This window comes from Apteryx mantelli, chromosome 2, assembly GCF_036417845.1.
Source record: "Apteryx mantelli isolate bAptMan1 chromosome 2, bAptMan1.hap1, whole genome shotgun sequence".
NCBI classification, from domain to species: domain Eukaryota; kingdom Metazoa; phylum Chordata; class Aves; order Apterygiformes; family Apterygidae; genus Apteryx; species Apteryx mantelli.
The window spans coordinates 64852108-64874276 of NC_089979.1; the positions used below are offsets into that span (position 1 = coordinate 64852108).

The 22169-nt window shown below is 40.1% G+C and overlaps 1 protein-coding gene across 6 annotated transcripts in view; it reads right to left on the reverse strand.

Moving 5' to 3' along the window:
• Positions 1-1079: 1079 nt before the first annotated feature.
• ZNF516 (zinc finger protein 516) overlaps positions 1080-22169 on the reverse strand; it is a 141852-nt gene continuing 120762 nt past the window's right edge. The window contains exons 7-13 of one of the 6 annotated variants that reach the window (XM_067290770.1): positions 21209-21263; positions 19895-20063; positions 19155-19279; positions 13981-14164; positions 13743-13900; positions 13165-13298; positions 1080-2457 (exon numbers count right to left, since the gene is read on the reverse strand). In XM_067290770.1, coding sequence (XP_067146871.1) covers positions 21248-21263 — 16 coding nt within the window. In that variant the 3' untranslated portion in view covers positions 1080-2457; positions 13165-13298; positions 13743-13900; ... (2 more) ...; positions 19895-20063; positions 21209-21247. Of the gene's footprint in view, positions 2458-8105; positions 8442-13164; positions 13299-13742; positions 14165-17405; positions 17478-19154; positions 19280-19894; positions 20064-21208; positions 21264-22169 lie in introns of those variants that run through there. The other 5 variants (XM_067290765.1, XM_067290766.1, XM_067290767.1 and 2 more) reach the window with 5 other exon arrangements.

A 22169-nucleotide genomic window follows, 5' to 3' on the forward strand; every position in this document is an offset into this window, starting at 1 on the left:
CAAAGCAGTGGTAATTGCTCTCAGAACTGAGCCTTCAAGAAGCCCCTGTGAGCTGAGGTGGTGAGGAAAAAACAGTCCTTCCCTTCCCTCCCCCCACCGGCCCCCCGCAAAAGCCCATACACTATGATCTGCCAATAGACAAGGCCCAGCAATGGAAAGGGCTGGCTGCAGTCATGACCTCTACTAATGGACCTCCTGCTTTTGAAGCTGTTCCAGTACTGCCACCTGCTCTCTCCAAAGATATTAAATAAACAAAAACATTTTTTTTAAATGTAACATAGCTCTGTAATATAGCTGCTCTCACAGGCAGAAAAGCAGGCTCTACGCATTCTCCTTCATGCTCTTAAGGATATGTTAAATTTGAAGTATATGAACATTTCATGCATAATGGTGAGTCTCAGGTTTAGTCACCCTGCTAAACACCATAGAAACATTTCAGGTTCCTAAACATAGGTTCCTAGCACCATTTTGGATGCTGTAGGATTTCCAGGAAATCCATATGACCTTGAAGATATGACATATGAGCTGCAGAAGACCCCATCTTTCCACAGTAGCTGGTTGCCAGGTGGGATAGTCAAGGATATCTAAACTGGCACTAGAAATGTATGCTTAGGCAACTGAATCCCAGCCATGTATCTAACTTTTTTTGCCTTATACCTTTGATTGTTAGGTACAGATGCTCAACTGGATGTTAAATGAGAAGACTGTGGCCTCCTACACATATCCTTGGTACCCAGTTGCAAAGAATAAGGGTGGAAGGTCACTGAAAATCAAGTAGTATTTGCATTAGAACAAATGCACTCTCTGTAGTCAGCAGAGTTACAGTGGTGTTTGCTGTACTTCTCTGTTCATGTTCAAAGACAGTTACACAGATTTTGCCTGTGATGGAAAATTCTCCCCTAGCTCATAACCTGTTGCCATTAACCCTTGAACTGACCTTAGCAGCTTGGTGGAAAGAGCAAATCCGCTTCCTGGCAATCCAAAACTCATCTCAAGCAGTGGACACCAGAAGATTTTCTACCCACTGCTGTGAACAGTTCAAACAAAGCACCCGGTGTCCATCAGATCTATCACCTCTCTATTGCTAGACAAGATTTAAGGACAGAAACGAAGTCAATTTCATTTCCGCAAAATATATATTCAGATGAATGATCACAAAATTGGAAAAAAGGTCACAAAATAGAAAAATAATGAAGAGTATTTATAGGTATGGCCTTTCAGAACAGAGCTCTTGACTTAAGATACAATGTCTAGGTATATAATGTGGAAGCAATCTCATCTTTTCTGTGTAAAGCAACTATTAAAGTATCTTCTTAAGAAACATGACTTTCTTCCTGGCTCATCCCTCAGTCTAAGGCAATATCTTGAACGAGAGCTTAAATCAACAGTTACACAGAAAAGAAAGCATTCCTAAGCTTACTAGGAACCATTGCACCTTTCTTCTCCTTGCTGTTCTGTTTAAAGAGAGGACTATTTGGTGCCAGGAATAACACAACTACAGCTTTATTTCAATTACCCTGAGAAAAGGAGCTCCTTTCCTACTGAGGTAGTTGAGTTTCACCTGAAATTTGGTTCACTCCTCCTGCAATGTAAATCAAGTAAGAAGATTCTCAAACTTCCCTCATAGGTTTGATTTAGATAACTCTTTTCATGCTTTTATGTTACAATACTTCATAATCATGTGTCTTAAAAATTAATGATTATATCAACTCTACACATATATAATTTAACATAAAATGATAACGCTGTAGTTATCAGCTTACCTCCAGCATACCAAAGAAAACAAGCATAACACAAAGATATTTTGAATGCCCAAGATGGGAATAGAAGTGTTTGTGCTAAGCACAACTTATTTGTTGAGACTGTCAAAATACTCTTGTTATATATGTGTTAAATGCACATTTACCTGTAATGTCTGAAAATTGGTGCACACTGCCCTGTGCCATAGCTCTAGCTCTGCACTCTGGAAATAGCCACTGGAGATGCACCAATTTTTTCATTTAAGGCTATATATACTGTGCATTGCATTGTGTCTGTTGGTCATAATATAATATAATGCAATATAATATAACATTATAATTAAATAAGTCAATATTACAACTTACACTATCCCTTTACCTGAAGTTAAACTGCTTTCCTGACTGGCAACAGCTCTATTGACTGACACAGCAGCAAATCCCCCCAGTTTCTGCCATGATATGAAAGAAGAAGTGTCAACACCCAAAAGGAGCCCATTGATTTTGCGCTGTGGATGCATCAGAAGTCCAGCAGTCTGTTCTGTGCAGTGTTTTGCAGAGCTCCAGTGACTCACACAGGTGGACTCACATGGGATGAGATTCTTCCAGGAGGATCTCACTTCTGCTGGAAGAAGGATGAGGTGGTGCTGGTGGCCTGGGTGGTGCTGTGACCTCTCTCTGTTTCCTTCCTGAACCCACTGACTCCCTGAGCTGGTTGCACCTAGGTAGAAAGAGGAGCATTGCCAACTGGGAGAAGACAGGAATATTACCCACTCCTTTTCTCCTTTCTGCTGAAGCAGAAAGTTCAGAGAGACAGAACTGTCCCAGTTCTTTGGAAAGGGACTGGTGAGCTCCAGATATCGAGGTATTATCAGCACCCAATAGTTTTGATATTGCACACAAAATCACAGTGTTACTATGGTACCAGTACCTCACCTCCCTCATTTTATTCTGTGCTTTGATGCCTAGAATGGGAAGAAGAGCTACTGAACATGTTCCTGCATACAGGGCTTACAAAAGTGGTATATCCAGCTCACTGGAAAGGTCTCAGAGGAATCAGTCCAGGGCCTGTAGGTCAGTGCCTTCAGAGGGATGGAGCAACGCTTTCATTTCAGTGACTGTTCTCCTCCTCCTCACTCATAGCCTGGCTGAGTTTCTATTCTAGGCTTAAAACAATCTCACTGTGCAGGTGAGTTTTCAGAGTCTGAATGGTGAAATCAGCTCCCTCTTGATAGACTTGTGGTAGAGGAACTCCTTGATGAGATATTTGCTCTCTACCACTATCTTTGCCTCAAAACAGCCAACTGATAATGTCCGAAGTTATCCCAATGCAGCTGCAACACTAAATGGCTTTTGGTGTTTCAGTCTCATTGCAAAGAAGTCCAGATGCCCATCAAGTGAGAGGGCTGCCTATCTCTCAACTTCAAAAATTACACGTTAAACGCATGCAACACATTTTTTAAAATTACCTACAAAACATCTAAGGCATGATGCAGGCTGAATACTAATAGGGGGAGAAGAGAATTTTAAGACACTAGTGAAGTCAGAGTTAGTAAACCAAAGTATGGAAAATGCTATAGAGCGAGGACCCTTCCAGGAGCTTGGCAAGGCAGGAGTTTTCTTCCATTCCTGTGGAAGGAACCTCAGCTGTGGCACCTCTGCTCTTGACCATGAATGTACACCATGGACATCTGCATATAAATAAGACCCCCAAGTATTTAGATTTGCATTGGTTAAAGCCAGCATACTGTATCTAAATGGAAACTCACTGGATGCCAGTTCAGACCACAGAACTACCAACATGCAGCTAAATACCCTGATTAATTAATTAATTAATTAATACCCTGATTCCCTAAAGGAAGCTGATTTCATCTTCCTTCACAAATTCAAATACCATGTTATGCCAAAAGTGTCAACAACCTGAGCAATTGTGCCATCTCAGGAAGGAAAAGTTATACACCACATCTTGCGAGGCACAAATAAAAGCAGTATTCTTGACCGCAGCAATCACTTTGTGAGCAGATACAGCCCGGAATTCAACAGAATATAAAGACAGTTCTAGTTCTGTGACTGAGAAAACTTTCACCAGTTCTTCACACTCATCTGAGCTTTTGGTTTCATGTAATTAAGCAGGTCAACAGAAAGAAAATAGTTCTTTGTTAGAGTGACAGTGTTAGTTCTGACTTAAAACCATAACCCATGTGTTCATAGCTGAAAATCCAACCTAGCTGACATTTTGTCTTTAAAACATGCCATCATAAGCCCAAATTAAAGAAAGCACCTACATTGCACCAAGTTAAATCACATGCACTTTGGAAACCTTGGCATGTTAGGGGAACATGGGGCAACATAAAAATGGTATCAGAACAAATTTCCAGCCTTCTTTTCTTGGTGTTTTGAATTTTACTCAGACCTTCAAGGTCTTTCATGGCTTAATTTCTCTTATTCCCTAAGGTACTGGTGCATATTTACCTGCTAACTATAATAGTTTCTTTGAAACTAAATAATTTATAATAGGCGTATTATGATCCTTTCAGATGTGCTATGATTTAATCCATAGACACGTATTTAGGAACTCTAAAATCCTTTCAAGACTTTTACCTTCAGACAGGCTAATGCACAAACACATAGTCATAATAGTTCACATTTTGGAAAAATGATCCATTCTCCAAAGCCAGCAAATATATATAATAAAGTTAATTGAGCATTAGCCACTTTTCAAACCTTAATTGCACTGCTTGCTTAAAAAAGAAGAGTTTGCAAAAATGTTTTTATAAATCAAAAGCATATTCAAACTGCAAAAGCAGAGAGAAACAGGAACAGTCAGGTCTGACTGTATTGTCAATTAGGCATGATTCTGAGCATATAGATTTAAGCCAGAATTTAAATGTGATGTAAACAAAGGGTATTTTCCCTGTGTTGATGGCCAAACTTCAGCAGTCTGTTACCACAAAAATCAGAAGACTGCCTTATCACCGTATCATGTATCAAAATCACTTTTCAGTAGTTTCACCAGTTTTTCTTTGGGTTGGGTGAACTCTCAGGCCCCTGTTCAACCGGACTTTATTAGCATAACAAAGTCATGACATAATTCAATATACCGCATAATTTCTGCTACGAGTAGACTTCCTTCAGTAGCGCTATGCTAACCCAAACATACACCATTCCTGCTAAGGGACTGATGATGATAAATAAGTAACTACAGTAGGGCAAGCAGGATACAAGAGTTGGAAAATTTTGTAAAGTAATAATACATCAGTTTGATATGATGAAGGCTTAGGAAAGGGTTTGGCCATATTCATTTCTTCTGCACCATGGGATACAGACTTCACACTTCAGTGGATGAATGTGAGCTGTGGCTAGTGTGAGTCAAAGTTTGTGATTGCAGTGCAAATGCTTATTACAGTATACAAAAAAAATCAGTTAAATATTTAATCCAAATATTCCCTAGTGAAAGAAGTGTCTTTCACAAACATTTCCTAATAAATCAATGCTCATACTGTGTTGCCAACTTTTCTTAAACTCCACTTGCAAAATTCTGCTATGACATCTGGGAGTCATGTAATTTTTCTTATATAAATTTCTAATTGTAATGACTACAAGCTAAAGTTTGAGACTGTGAACTCAGAAGCCTAAGATGCCAAGAGATAAGTAAAATGAACCCAAATCTTACAATTTCTAAACCTTTTTAATAATCTTTAGAATGTCTTCCTCATTATCACCTTAATCCAAAGCACTCTTAAAACTATTGTTCTCTGAGGAGTTTGTGAAGAACAGGATTAAGTGAGGGGAGAAGAAACAGCAATCCACTGGGTTGGGGGAAGAATTGGAGAAAGAAGGAGTGCTCCAAAACCCTCACCCATAGGTCCACTCTGGGTAACTAGACTGCAGATGTAGACAGTGGTTATGGATGCCTCAGTTTATGGATGTCCACCTTGAGATATTAGGAAATATTAGAAATTAGGAAACTGTATGTAAGATAAATGGCCTTTTTATAGTGGTATTGGACTGTCAGCTTAAAGCAAAACACCTTACGCTTCTTGGCATTAGCCAGAGATGAGAGATTTTGCTGTTGATTCAGCAGGTGGTAATAAGGACTTGATTAAACTCTAATCCAAGTCCATTGAAACTTGTACGGGCTTTGGGTAAATCCTTCTAAGTCAAAATTAAAATACACACACACACACACACACACACACACATTTATATTTCTGTATATTAGCACATTTTTGTCTGGGATTTGAACTTGAACTGCATATAGGTACTTCCAGGTTAAGCACATAAGCAAATGCCCTTCTTTTCCCCTCATTCTTCTGGGCAGCCCTATGGTATAGGGCATAGCCTAACCTTACTCTAATTTCTCTCTTTTGGACTGCTGAGGGACAGTGAACAGATCAGGAAGCCTGTTATTTCAAATCTGAAATTCCAAGTGCGTTACTTGTTTAAATTAAACCATGTGATACTGTTTTAGTTCATTGATTTGACAACTGTGACATTTAAAACAATGTTTCTGCTGCAAAAACTGCTGGAAAAGCAAATGAAAAAATGTCCCAAAAGCAAATGATTGTGGAAAGTAAGCACAGCTGGACCTTAATTCTTTAATAAATTGGAATGAATATTCCCAGAACAGATTGTCAGTATTTAGCCATGTATTTAAATTGCAAGACTTCTGAACTTACATGACACCTGGAAAACATACCATCCTCTCTCTATCCCCAGACTGAGTGTTTCAAGAACTTTTCTTGTCTGTATTAAAGAAAAGCCTATAAGTGCAAACATGATTATCCCTATTTTTTCTGATGAAAAACTTAAGGCTACAATATCCAGAACTTAAAAATAATTTAGGCACCCAAAGATGTCTAAATATATACTTACTGAGATTTTCAAAACTACCAAAGCAGATTAAAACACCTCCAAAGCTGCCCTTTAAAGTGTTATCTACTTGAATGTCTAAGAGTCTAAAAAATCTTTTCAAAATCAATCAGGCGCCTTTCCAAGGCCATCTTGGGTGTCATAGACAGAGAACAGCAGTAGAAACATGTAAACTACTGATTCCTAGTCCTAGACATAGGACAGGACTTTACTTCATTCAGCTCTGGGTGAATTTTTAATACTGAATAAATCCATGACTACAGCTACATACAGATACTACGCAGGAGCCAAAAGGGAGAATGATATGAAATGTCAGAAGGAAAACTGTAGCAAAGGGACACAGACAGGATGCCTTGGCAAGGCCAGAATTTTGCTACCTGAAGTAATTTGCATCTATTTACTCCCTAATTCATACTCCATTCCACCCTTTCCTCTCCTTTCACTTGTTACATTGGATGATTAATCATTCTTTTTTTGTGTGTTTTAATCACTTTCCTCCCCATGCTTCCCAAAAGTTCTTTGGCTTCCTTCCTCCAACACAATTCCCCCTCCTCCCCTGTCTTTCCCATGTTCTCACGATCTCCGTTCCTTTAACCACCCCATTTTTTCTTTTGCCTTCCCTTCTCCTGCCTTCTCTCCTCCCATTATCTCCATTTCCACCCTTTCTTTCTTTCCTTTCCTCAAACTCTGAATGCTTGATACAAAAACACTTCACTCCTGCTTTCCCCACCTATATCTCAAAATGTTGACTGTACCTTTGGCTGGATTTCTAGGAATATGAAAATATACACAAGCCATCAGTGAGGGATGGTTATTTGGGTTATTTGGGCAGCTTGATAATGTAAGTAACTAAATAATCTACAAGTTACCCAGCCATGCTATTAAATCCCCTTGTAACCATGCACAGACACAACATCTCTGCTTCACTGTACTTGCCCACAGATGAGAGGTACTGTAACCTACCTCACAGGTTACAGTGTACCTGTAACAGAGAGGCTCTGTAACCTGCCTCACAGAAAATTTGAAAGTTACTGTCATGCAACAGTGGTGAAGAATCATTGAAAGTGCTTGTCACCACAATGCCAATGTAAAAACACAGATTATCTTCAAACATATTCACATCCTAGGGTGGCGTTTGCATCGGTTTCTTGCACTGATTTCAGTCTGTGGGCATCACAGGAAAGATGCATGCATGTGAGAAGAAATTGTGGTCTAATGTACCTGTGCGAAGTAAAGGCACCGTAAAGATGGAAAAGAAAATGAGGGATGTTTTGACTCCTCCTAGGTGCAAGAAGAGATTGGCATTAAAGCTCAGTTTTCACACTCTCTCCCCGCACAGTTCGTTGGCCAGTCTGTCCTTCCTTCCCCATTCAGCCTTGAGGATTTGAAAAGGGTAGAACCCAAGTAGCACGAAATGGAAGTGAGACTTGTAAAGACAATGAAACAGAACAAATAGACACAAGTAAAATAATCCTAAAACAATGACAATCTCTTTATTGTACAAACGAAGAGGATAAAATAGATAGTAAAACTTTTAATCGTCTCTTTACCACACCATTGCAAGACTGCTGCTGTCAGGGTCCTGCAGTCAAGCCATGGCCAGGCTGAACAGATTGAGTTTCATTCTTCATCTGAAGATTACAGAAACAAAAGGATTGTTCCTAGGAGAGGAAGTTAAAGTTTAAATGGTCCAATTTCTTACTGAAGCTGACATAAATCAAAGTATCAATTGAGTTAGGCTGGTTGGAAAGAGCTGAAAATCTGGTCTGTAATCTTTAAAAAGCAAGTGGATTTCTGTTGCACATTATTAGAAAATTACTTTTTGTTGAATGCCTAAGATGACCATAGAAAAGGAAGAGAGAATAAAAAGGAACAAAATACAATATCTAGTTCAAAGGACTGATCTAGATCACATGATCTCTTCTTAAGGCATCAGTGTGGCTCAGTCCTAAAATAAGATCCAAGGCTGTAAAGGACTCCAGCTTTAAAGAAGTCCCAAAACTGTGGCTCCTAGAAGCCCAGGAGTCCCAACAGCTGACCAGGAAAAAAGGGCAGACTTCCACCAGAAACCTGTCCTTCAAGTCTGTCAGACTTGAACATTTCCATGAAGCATTTCTGGTTGAACTAATCAGCCAGTTCTGAGCTTTGTCCATAAAACCCCTCCTGGCTCTACTCAGCTGGCCTGCAGTGGTGCCAGATTTCTGTAAGTGAAGAACAGGAAAGCCTGAATCAAAACCTTCCAATTTTAGATACAGACGATGCGCTGGGCCCTGTCAGAGTCTGGACTGAGTGAGGTTCCAGCCCTTCATTTGCCGTTTATAATTTTTTCCCCTACATGTATTTCAAAAATACAATCTTTCTCCTCTTTTAGTCTTGGATATACTTCATGAGCTGAACGCCAGCTACCATTCCTGCTGACTGACTGATGAAGCCTGCTCCTCTCTTCTGTATTAAAGCTAGGAGTAGGCTATAGTGTGCCTGAGATGGGATGAGCAAAGAGGGATGCTTGCGGTAGTCAAGTGGCAAGTCAGAGGGTTTAGGTTCTGTACTTGTTCTCCGACTTGTGATTTGGGGCAGACTCGCTGCCCTTTACCAATAAAAAGAGGAACAAAGTTATCCATCCCCAAGCCACTCCATGACACAAGAATGGGGGAAGGACAAGATGCTGTTTGTTTGAAATATCCATCCATCCTACCGAGCCTGGAGCCCCCACTGCAGCGTTACCATGCTGCTTTGTCCAGTGACAGCCTGCCTGGGAGCGTGGGGGTCTCCTGGCTACCGCAGTACGTCTTGCAAGCTGCCCCTCAGAGCTGGTAGGCAAACTAAGATGGATTTGAAACATCCTGGACTAACACAGCAGAAAAAAGATGAAAACAAATGGGCAACAAGATGGCTAATAGTGCTGCTACGATCACTGGAAATAGCAGCCGTAATAGAGTCAGCCTTGGAGCGAGCTGTGCAGTGCTGATGGTACTTTATTCTTAGTAATGATCAGTGTTAACCAATATCTGTCTGCTGAGTGCCTACAGGTCCTTGTCAAGGATCAAGCCCCCACTGTGTCCGGCTCTGAATTCAACCTAATAAAAAACTGCCATCCTCAAGAGCTTGAAATTGAAGCACAAGTCAAAAGACAGTAAGTGAATTCTGCAAAGAAACAGGTAGACCCCAGGGTAGGAATGAGACAAATGTGTGGTGACATGGCCTGAAAGTGGCCAAACAGTTACATACATGAGAAAGAGAAATGCAGCTATTTCTGTTAATTTGAAGAGTCCCTTGGACAGTCTATCCAAGTTAAAGTTGCCAGTTCTTCTGATGCTTTTTCAGAGTTAAAGTTCCCCTCCTGGTAAACAGCTGTCAAGGAGGGAGGGAAGAGGTAGCCTCTCTCTCATGGTGACATGAAGTGAATGTGGGAGCAGCAATGTTGATACCTAAGGCTATTTCTCTGCACATAGTCCATTTGAACTACATCTTCTAGAAGACAAACCAGACTTTCCAGGCAGCTAAAAAAAGAGAATTTTCTTCTCTTCAAACTGGCTATTGTCAAATGTCCGAAACAAACTAAGCAACTGGCCCTTCCACAGTCTCATGCTCTTCAAAAAATGATGACAGCTTTGCTGTCTCTGCTGACCAGCTCTGAAATGGGAAAGGCTCCATGTATGTAATAGGGACTCAGAGACCATGGTAATGAGTATGGCATAAAAAATGATAGATAGTTGGATGGACAGATATCTCTTTATCATTTCTCTGAGCCATCCAGTTTCCCCAGGCACAGAGTACACCCTGGAGAGTTGGTTTTAAGGCAGAGAAAACTTTACACGATAGATTGAGTGTTGTGTAAATATGTAAATAAAGAACAGCTCTTTAATTTTTTATGAGGAGTGCATTTTAGAGCCCTGTTTTGGCCTCCTTACTCAGGCAAAATTGCCACCTAAGAAAATGGTAGCCATACCTGAACAAACGTAGCTACTGTCTACAAATAAAACAGCCATATAAAAATTAACTAATGAAAAAATAATTGGATAATATGAAGCAAAGAAAAAAAAATAGTGCTGAACATCAGGCAAAAAATTCCTGGACTATGAAGTGCATTAGACTATAGAAAAATCTCTTACTAGGCCAAACGCTGCATGCTCACATGCTCAAATCCCAAATAAATAGGCTTCATACAGGGAAGCTAAAGGGGTTCAGAGGCAAGCAGACTGTCAGAGCCACTCTGCTGCCATACATGGCATGTCTTGGGGCAGTCTGTGCGCAGTGGTAGGGGTGACACTGTACAGGACGAAGCTTTTTGGCAATGGGAATTAGAGGTGTGTCTGTATTAAGTAGGCACCTAAGTATCGTTAAGATGCTGGGCCCTTGGTATGGCTTTACCATGTTGGGCAGCACTGTCAAGAAATGCCTGAGATGGGATTTAAGCAAACAAGCTCCCCAGCTGGAAGCGCCAGTGCCATGCTGGCCCAGCGAGGCGGAGGGCTAATTGCTGCACATGCAACACTGCCTGACCTGACTGTAGTGTTTTGGGTCTTAGTCTGGGACGTCCGCACCCCGTGTCTGAAATGAACAGCTTGTGCCTCAGTGCGCTAACTCAGCCATCTCTGATACGGTTGTAATTCATGGAGTTAGGTGTCTCCCATACAACTGGTTTCGTCTGTCGTGACAGCGCCCCTGCACAATTTCTCCTGCAGGTCAGGGCACCTGCATAGCTCAGTTCCTAATGGCATAGAGGAGCTAGCACACTTCTGCCTGCCTCTCTTCCCCCATCCTGCTCTGCCCTTACACACTGAAACCAGGATGGGAAGGTGGCCCAGCAGAAGCAATGAAAGACACATTACAAATCATTTACAGCAAGAGTGGCTGAGGCAAAGCAATGCATGCAGCTGGGAATAGTCCTGAGCTGGTAGGAGCACAGACAAGGTGGTCTGCTCGTATTTGTTCTATTCCCCACCCCCAGTATCTCCACTATGATACAAAAAATTTCAGACTGATTAGCATCTTTCAAAGGAAATACATTTTTTCAGAGCTCTGGTTCTGCTCACATTTGAGAAAAATCTCAGAGCTGTTTTCCTGCAACAAGCCCAAGTGTAATATCATCTACTAGGAGACACTCTCTGCCATTAAAAACATCCTTGTTTTGTTCATACCACCAAAGACACAGTGTTCTGCCTAACTAAAGGTCACAAAACAGCTGAAATTTGAATACTTCTATCAGCAGTCCAAGAGATTTCATATAAAGCCTGTAACCCATCCAGTAAACATATATACATACATACACATACACAGATATTTATACACACACCTATATAATGAAGGAGGAAATGTTTCCTTTCATAACACTACCTTGTTGTGTGGTAGCCCTGTTTAGGAAAAGGTTTATTAATGAAGTCAGCAGAAGCAGAGTAGTGTTTGCTAAGGCACTGAAAACACCCTTTCTTCTGCTGAACTGAAACTCTCACATACCATCCACACTCTCGCAGTGTTTAGGTGTAAATAACACTTGGTGTGTACAAAGCTCCCCCTTTCATATTCATTACTGTCATAGCTTTGAAAGGAAAAAAGCAGAGGTCATTTATTAGAGGTTACTTTTCATGCAAAACACCCTGTGGTTGCTGTCATTCAGAACTACTTAGTCTACGCCCTCAGTCATCTATTAACAGGGCTTCAGGTCATAACCTTTAGTGGCATTTGGAATTCCAGAACCTCTGATTAGTGCAGGATTTACATATCCTTCAGTAAAAAATGTTCCGCTATAGAAATGCATGAAGTGTTGTAAATTTGTTTGGCCTTTTGTCTGGAATACATATGAACTCTGCATTCAAAGCAGGGTGCATTAAACTATATTTGTTTGTCATATTATAGCTCCTCTATTAACGTGGCGTCAGTTAACCCATTAAAGACGAACTGCCCTTTCAAAATGGACTCATAATTGAGCGCAAAGAAGAGGTGGACTCTGGTACAATTAATAGGTTCAGTTTACATGAACAACTAGCACTTCTTTAGGCCTCTTATATTTTTCTCAGAGAACTAGTCATGTCTATACCACATTTGATTTAATGGTCTCTGCTGGGATCCATATCATGAAATTTTACTTGAAGGTGTGGGAATACTACAGAGTCATTGCATCAGCAGATACTAGGAAAGTGTAACCAATCATGCACTTTTTAAGTTTCAGTAGCACAGAAACATCGTTAATTTGCAATACAGGATCAATACATGGCTTTTTTCGTTGTTGTTGGAATTTGGAAATAAAGCCAAATGACATTGTTCTTCTAACAGTAATAGCATTATCAAGCATTAGCATGACTAATTGGTTGATTTAGCTTGGTAGGGAGGATTTGTCAAACAGAACTAAGTTGGTTTCCTAGGTATTCAAGTATTTCGTGTGCTCCTCTTCTATATTGTCATGTATTTCAAGGAAAACGTTTTTAAAGAGGAATAACATTCCCAGAGTACAACCATAATCAGCCATTTGTGCATTTGAGAGGACTCAGCTAAAGTTCTGAGTCGTAGATAGTGAGGGAGATCTATGTTTTATTCAGTTTGATTATGACTTTCTTACCTGGATGCGAATTGTAATAGCAATATCAAAAGTGATGGTCTGGTAGTCAGGGCTCCTCTATGCAGTCACAGAGCTTGCAGTGAGAAGGTGCATTCTCCAGGATGTCCCAGCGTTTGAGACAAATAAAATTCCACCTGAAAAATGATTTAGTTGGTGGTCATCCTGCTGAGGTAGTTAATTCAGATGTCAGTGAGCACCAATACAAAGCAACCAGAATACATGGAAGAGGTGTTTTCCATCTACACATTCTGACTTTAGGTGTCCCCTCCAGCTAAAGCTTGAGATATTTTTGCCCTAAAGTTTCCATAACATATATTTAGGCTCTGCCTCCTTACCCTAAATCAACACATGGGCATGCATACAAACTGGTGGGCACCTTTGGCTCCCAGTTCCTCTCAACTCCAATGAGATATAATGAACTGAGAAAAAGAGGCAAAAAGAAATTGAGAAGCCAAGAGACAGGCAGGCCAGACACAACAAACCAGTGGTTAATGGTAAATGATCTTTCTTTTTTATTTTTTTTTCCCTCCATCTCCCCTTGTAAATTATGTCTAACTTTCAATGGTTCCAAGCATTACCTTACACCTAGAGGTCAGTCGCAAAGTCCTTTTTTCAAGCAGCAATTTTCACCACCTTCCTGCCAAATCCAGCATCATTCCTGGATGTCTCAGTTATGGTGCAGTGTTTCATGAACTAGATGCAAGTGGAAATCCTTTATGTCCTGCAAATATCAAAGCTGAAGACAGTCTTAAGTGATACTTCCTGCATGGACTGAGCTTTGACAGATTGTTCTGTGCTCAAAAAAGAGGGCTTCACCTCAGCAGATTTACGACGTGTCTTAACACACAGCCAATTGTCAAGTTTTGTAGGTGGCCTTTGACTTGTCTGCAAGAGGCTGAGAATGTCTGAATGGCATGGTCTTCTGAGTATAAAACTTGACTTTTAATATCAAGACTGTGCATTGTTTCATCCAGAGGCTGCAGTCCTGGAAGCAAGAGGTCTGAGGAAGAAAACATGTAAATGTGTCTCCTGGTTTACATTAAATTCAGTTATAAAGGGCAGAGAGACTCCCTGTTTGGATAATTTGCTGCAATGGCTTTGAACCAACAAACCCTCCAGGAGAGCAGGAAGGCACAATCTTACCTCTAAACTGGCAGTAATGAGGAGAGATTGCCAGCATATGAACTGTATCTGAGCTGACAGTAAACTTGATTTTTTCAATTCAAAAAAGTATTTCATGGTATTAAGGGCTGGTAATGAGGGAACAGATTTAGTCATACTCAGTAAGAAAACCTTTGACTGGGTTAGTGAATCTGGCTGAGCTCTCCATACTCTGTCTTTCTTACTAGAAAGGAGCACGACCTCTTCAATTGTAAGAGCCACCAAAAATTGCATCTGTGACAGGCAGAAGGCTGAAATATCTACCTGGGAACTGTCCTTTTCCTGCAACATCAGGTCTGATGTGGGTATATTCACTAGTTTGGCTTCATAAACCTTAGGAGTTATCAAACTCAGCCAGGTAGAATAATGTACACCCCATCTTATTTTACCTTTTACATAGCCAAGCGAACAGCAGAACTGGAGGAAAAGCAGAGAGCAATTTTTCATTCTGCAGGATCAGAAAAGTGTATGACACAGAGCCAATAATCATACGAGCGAAGGAGCAAAGCTGCAGACATTTCCGTTTGGAATTTGAAGTGGAGAGTGATCAATCACAGGACATCCCCAGACTGAAAATAGTATCAAGGGTCTCCCATCTCTGTGATTTGAAAGCTTGAAATGATTGAGATTCTCCAGCACTGTACTCAGAAGTCATAGGAGGCAGGACACTGTCAGGTGAACATGATATATGGTACACCTGATCATGACAGGGTGGTCCTCAAATGCACAAGGAAGGATCCCTGCCAGTCTCATCCACAGCCAGCACTGTCCCATGCACACGTGAATCCCCAGAGTAAACAATGCATAAAACATGCACCAGTAGATGTTAAGGTTGCTCTGCAAGGACACAGATGAAAGTAGGCTTTCTGTGCTGTCAGGAGATCTCAGAATCAGTCCGATTACAAAAGAAGTTTCATGAATGGGACGGTGCTCACCACTCACAGAATAGGAGTCTTGAGGGACATATCAAGGGTAAGGAAGGATTAATAGTGAAAAGTAAATAGAGAAAAACAATAGAGAAAGTAAGGAGCAGTAGAAGACAAGGAGTGGGATCAAAGCAGTGAAACCAAGCAGTGAAATAAAGCAAACTCTTTCTCACATCGCTGGTTGAATGGAAACAGATGGCATACAGACACCCCTTGACTTATATAGCTGTTTGTCAGCATAAGTAAGGAGGCTAACGTACAGATACCTCTGAGTCTGACAATTTCTGGCTGCTTGTAGCACACACATTTAATCAAAGTTCAGATAGACGAGGGACCAGCACTCCACAGCAGAGGTGTTTTTGGTGATATGAACAAAGAGAACTGGACTGACACCACAAAGTCTAGTCCACATGGGTCAGTTCTGGAAAAGATGACTAGCTTCAACAATTTGTAAGAGATCATTTTCTTGCACTTGTTCAGCAGTTAATCCTTATTCATCAAAGCTTTTACTCTAACCTTGGGCTGCTGGAGATCAACAACTCTTTAGCCCACCTTTAGTTAAGCTGGAACAAAAATGTTTTGCTAAAATGAGACCTAAGGAGTCTGCCTGTTTACATAGAAATCAGGGTATGTTATGCCACAAACTTCAGAAAGAGAAGACTGAATCCAATGTTGCACTGTTAGAAACTCTATGAAAAAAAAGGAATTTAATTTCAAAATCATTTTATTCAGATAAATATGGTATTCGTGATCTCTTCTACAAGTAAATCCTTTCAACTGTTCCTTTGACTATTCTTTTCAATAGCTAGTTATATAAAACTAGAATATTCAGGAGAGCATTTGATATAATGTTCATGTTTACACTGAAAATGATAAATAAATTCAGGAGCTGACTGGCCACTGCTACTGAGCGGGAAGTTCCGTTGCTGAGGTCAAAACTGAGAAGAATTTCCAAAGGATCCCTAACATGTCCCATCAGTTATTCACAAATCGGAATGATGTATTTATCCAAGATCCAATATTTTTAGTCATTTTCTCTTGGAACTTGAACGTGATTCAAATATCCTCAACTAAATTAGGAAATAAAATTCAATCCAATTTTGGTCCATTTTCTATCGTAAGTGAGAGTTTTGTGTTTGTATATACAGATACATATTTCTATATTTATACAAACAGTATTTAGTGGACTATTCTGATTGTCTATTTTAGAGCTGCAGCATGTTCACTGTGTTTAAGAACACTGTGACCTTCCCCCGTATAGGGGGGCTGTGAATGCAAGAGCAGAAGACACATCCATATGTTCTCCCCTGTGCTTTTCCAGCCTCTGCTTCAGTACTCCCCCACATCTTGACACTTGCTCAGACAAGAAGGTCTGATATTTTTCCCACTTCACAGGTTAACTCAGCTTATTGCACCACCATTCTCCAAAATTCACCGCCCCTGTCTATGCTTCCACTGCGTATGCACTACAGAGCCTTCGAATATAACTTTGTTCTGTCTTAGGTGGTTGTGCATTGACCTTATCAACTTTGCTTGGAACGATAATTATAAACAGCACTTTAAACACTAGGGTTTTTATTTAAAAAGGAAATGATCAAGTGAGCACAGCACTGATCAGAAAACATGTTTTTTATCCATGGCTTTCTCACTGACTGGGTAGTAAGACTTTAGGCAAGTTACTTAGTTTCACTGTGCTTGTGTCCCACACTTAGACATTTCTCCATCCTAAACTTTACAGTCTAAGAGACAAGGAGTATCTTTTACTCCATATTTGTAAAATGAGTGACACAGTAAGGTCTTGTTAGTAGCTGAGATCTGCAGCTATTATGGCAACACTGCAAATACTGTTGCCATTTTAAAATCAAATACTGTGCTGCAGATGCATTTAGCACGTGATAGTCAAATAAAGCAATGGGTCCCTGCCACTCAATCACGGTTAGATTTCACTTGAAACAATACCACTAAAGAAGGCATTCAAGTGCGGAAACTGGAGCCGACTTGAGACACAGCTTCTGTGATATTTTGCAGGTGTACCCGAGCATTTTCTGCCCTTCATCTGAACTGCCCCATGTGGCCTACTTGCCCTCCCACCAGACCAGCACGCACATGACTGTATCAGTGCACTGAGCAGCAACTAACATACCTGCAGGGGCGATTAGCTCAAGCTAACTGTGGCCACGTGACTTTGGTCAGCCCAGAACATGGGCAGCATGAGTACATGTCTACCTGGAAGAGACGTGTAGAAATATCCTCACTCAGTAGGCAGCTGAGAGTGAAGTTGCTCCACAGAGCAGGCTCTAACATAGCTGCCCCAGTGGAGCCTGCACTGCACCAGGCAGTGCTGGGGAGACGAAAAGAAATTGCCAGCTCCTAAACAGCCTGCGCTCATGTGCCCAGCTGTGACCTTGCCCTTCCCTCCTGCAAGGAGAAGGTTGCAGTAGCTGTGCAGACCTCTGCTGACCTCCCTACAAGACAGGAAACCATGGGGGAAATGAAGTAGGTGACACGCACCAAATGCATTATTTCTCAGATGAATGTATTTACAATTTGTAGGCATACGCATACAACACACATGCGGACACACACATTGTATAGCAGAGTGGGGATCTTAAACAATTCATATGCACTGTTTTTTCCAATTGACTCAAGCTATTCGGCTCACCTCTGAGACATCTTAACAGAAATTAAAAAAAAAAAAAGTTACGTGACACAAACTGAAAAAATCCCTGTTGAGCTGTCTCTATCACAAATGTCTTCATCCTGCTAAACTTTCCCAGTTAAACATTCATGAGAAAGCCAATAATGCCATTTTTAGTCATTTTCTCATCTTCCGGCTGTTGGTAATGGACACAGTGTGCCTTAGCCTGTAATAATAAAACTGAAACCATGTTCTTCATGTTTATAGGTCTCTGCTTTTTCAGAGTGGTAACATCTATGCCAAAGCAGGTCTTTTTTGCCTACAGCTGGAAAAGTTATACCAATAAGACATTAGCTGAATTTACTTTATCTAAAAAAGGTGAGAAAGTTTATTAAAAAAAAAAAAAGGAAAGGGCAAGGTGTTATTTTATGATTTTTCAATACTAAAGAAACATTTGTTTTCTGAGGAAAAGTGAAAACAATCCTACACTGAGGTTGGTCTTCCTGTATTGTAGACTGAAAATTCCTTAAAGGCCTTTTAGTTGTACATATTGCTCAGTGAAATATCTTCTAAAGTTTTAGGGGAGAGAAAAAAAATAAAAAAAAGCAAATCTAGCCAGAATGATTCATTGACATAATGTGTATGAGCAAACCAGTTCTGTTGAGACTGAGACTGTGTGTTGTAGACTAAGGAAAAGGATCTAGCATACAGTAGGGAGGGCCCCTCGCTCTGTTCCTATGGGTCTAACACATTGCCGTAAATGATCTTCTGAAGGTTTTTCCAGAAGGACAATCCTCGATTAGCAGAGAGCTGAGACGGCAGGTGGCATTTCAAAACAAAGAAAAGGCATGGGCTCAGCTTGATGGACTCCAGCAACACGTGGCTGATGGAACAACCCTCCAGGCACTCTTAGTAGGCTGCATGTGCAAATGTCTTAAATTATACCAGTAATGAACTGTCTCTCAGCAAGCCAAGATTTGAGAGCCCTCAAAAGGTACAGTTGTTTTTGGTGTGCCCCGCGCTGCCCCAGGATGTGTTGAATGCACCTTGGCTGGAATCCCCCAAATCCTTTTGAAGGTCTGCTACCCACCAGAGCTTCTTTCCTACCTAGTGGCAGTTTCCTACGCACATCTACTGTATTTGAACAAACACACACACAGCTATATTTATGCCCTTTTCTTTCACTACTCACAAAAGCAAATGCAAAACAAACAAAAAATCCAGCTCCTACTCAAAACAAAACAGTGACAATACTCAGGAGTTACCCGCTTTTGCTTCCCCATCATTATACCCATCACAGGCTGGATGACAGGAAGGTGAAGATGGGAGAAGAGAGAACAGCAGATGTTTCAAAAGCTCCTGGCCAAGCTGTCTGGAAGATGTTCCACATCTGAGAGGGAAAACGTTCATGTATGAACTGCAGTAGTTACTTAATCCCTATACCAACAGAAAATTGGAGAAGAACATAAAGACTGAGGCAGTTTTGTTTGTTCGTATTGAAAGCCCCTGTTTTGGCAACCAAGAACTGAGCCTAAGTTGTTATGTACCATTTCCTTCTCACCTTTCCCCCCGTCTCCACTCCCTTCCCCCACAATTTAAACTGGAAACCAGTCAAATGCTCTCCTTAGGCCTGTAAGTCTAATTCTTTGTAGTTGTGTTTTCAAATGAAAATGCCTAGTTATGTGTAACATATGGGTTTTATAAAGGTGGCTATGTTTTAAAGGTAAAGTAGAAAAAGAAAGAATGAAGTTTATTATTTTATACAGTAGAGTGGACACCTATATGGCTAATTCTTGAATTAAATGAGTTTTCCAAGAAAATGTTTAGTCTTTCATTGAACAATTATTTTAAATATTTTGCCACCAAGAAAATAAGGCAGTGTAAGTTTTATGAACATATATTTTTTTCCCTTCACGGAAACATTTGCTTGACTGATCCCTTATAGTTCCAGAAACAAATACGAATACATTTGCTTAAAATAACAACACCACACACAATACTTAACTCATTAGGATGATTTAGCAGTGGTTCAGTATTTCTTTTGGCTGAGTGCTCTGGATGAAATCCCATGTATACATTCTTGCTTTTTACACCGATACTTCAGGTTATACAGTAATCTCTGTCAGACACTGTGCCTCAAGTAGTATAAAAAGATATCCGCTTATGGAATGTCTCTGTCAAAAGGGCATGTGCAAAATAGATTTTTAAAATTAAACTTGTTTAATGCATTACACTTTATGGGTGTTACAGCGGAGAATTAACTGAGATAGTCAACTCTCATTCCCCACCACTTAAAGGATAAACACAGCCACTGAGCAATGGGATATTATCATAAATGTAGGGAAAAAATTGACTCAGTTTTAGGGAAACTACATCAGAATGTCCTCTTTCTCTTCATGCCTAACACATGTAGAAATAAAATATGCAAAACTGTAAATTTAATTAAAAGTAACCTCATAAAATATACTAGTACAGTCTTTCTATACCAAATTTTTATTGGCTTCTCTTTTTACATGTCAGAATAATCCTTTGTGAAATTTTTCTTTAACTATCTTTAATTTATGTCTATCTAGCTGACACTCATACTTAGCATCCTTGCAGTGTTGAGGCAGCTGACTGTAGCCCAAGCGTTGTGTATCGAGTGCTGCTGCACAAGCTTTTCCGTCTGAAACTCACCAAATGTCATACTGTGATCTCCACGCCCAACTGCCTACTGCTCAAGACCATGTAAGTACTAAGACATTACTTCACCTGAGGAAGGGTGACAGAATCTAGCCCTAAAAGAGGAGCATGTATTTACAAGTCCTCTTCTGCCATCCTTCCACAGATATGTCTGGCCAGCTTAAGTAGAACGACAGGGTAGCTTCTAATTCTTCTGGTCACGCTTTATTACACTCTGATTATTAGCCATTAGTCTTAATCTTTCCCTTGTTTTTTGTTATTTTAAAAAATAAAGTAAAAAGTTGGCCAGGAATGAGCTATACACTGAAAATCAATTTATCCTTTTGTCAAAGTAATTGTTAGCTGGGGATGATAATTTCTTTGTTCGGAGCAGATACAGAACTATTGTCTTGGCCTTCTAAATTGGTACGCCATACCCCATGCTGTCTGCAAGTATCAGTATGGAGCCACGCACAGTAGATGCTGAATATACTATATAACGGAGGTGTCCCTGTCTAACAAAAACTCCTTTTTTTTTTTTTAATGGAAGAGAAATAATGAGCCAACTGCACAGCATTTTAGTCCACATTTCTCTATTTCCTTCCCATAAAAGGTCTCAAAGAAATGCAAAACACCATTGAAGAGTTCAAAGACATACCTCAGAATGTGACTGCACATTCAGGGCACACTGACATATTCAAGACCGGATAGCTCTATTGGAGAAAAAAAAGAGAGAGAGAGAAAAGAAAGAAAAAGGCTCAGCATACAAAATACAATACACAATATCTAGTTCTACTGTGTGAAACTCAATGCATTCATTTTGCTCACTGAGCAAGGTCCCAGAGTATAACACATACAATAAATCTATCCAGTTTTTCCATAGGAGCTGATTTCTAGAGAAGCTAAAAATTACTTGGTGTAAATGATTCCGAGGCTGATGCAGCTGAATTTACAAATTGGGTTGAAAAGTTTGACATGTTGAATTAGATTATACCGTATAATGCATCACTAAGTAATTGATATGTACATTACGTGCAAAGAAAGCCCCGCTAACTCAAGTGTAACTTTTTTTTTTTGCATTATTGTGTAACCTGGCCATTGGTTCCTTGCCAGTTGAACAAATTTTCCAAAGGAGATTTAGTCTTTTATTAGCCGACTAAAACTGCAAGTTTGTTATATTCTGGTATTCAAAAAAGAAAAAAATAAAGAATAATAAAAAAAGAAATACATCAGAGCATTTAAAGCCCATTTGGGGGGCTTTTTCCACTTTGGGGGAAAGTTTTCCCTATATTTGTTCAAGAAATGTAAAAGTCCAGATGAAATATGTGCAATATTAGCACCATTTGGAGAGGTGATGGGGAATGGGAGGAATATACAATTTCCAATCAATCCTCAGTTAAAAGAAAACTAGGTAAAATAGAGTTCATAGAAAGGTTCTGGGAGCAAAATAGAAATTTAAAAAATTCCTCCCAAAAAGAAATCTCAATTTTACACTAGCTATTCAGTATATTTCAAATCTTCCACTGATGATCTGCATTTATTTCAAAGGAGATGAAAGCGTTCCCTCTGTAATTACTAGAATATCTGCCCTGATCCAATGCCGATTACAGCACAGGGTC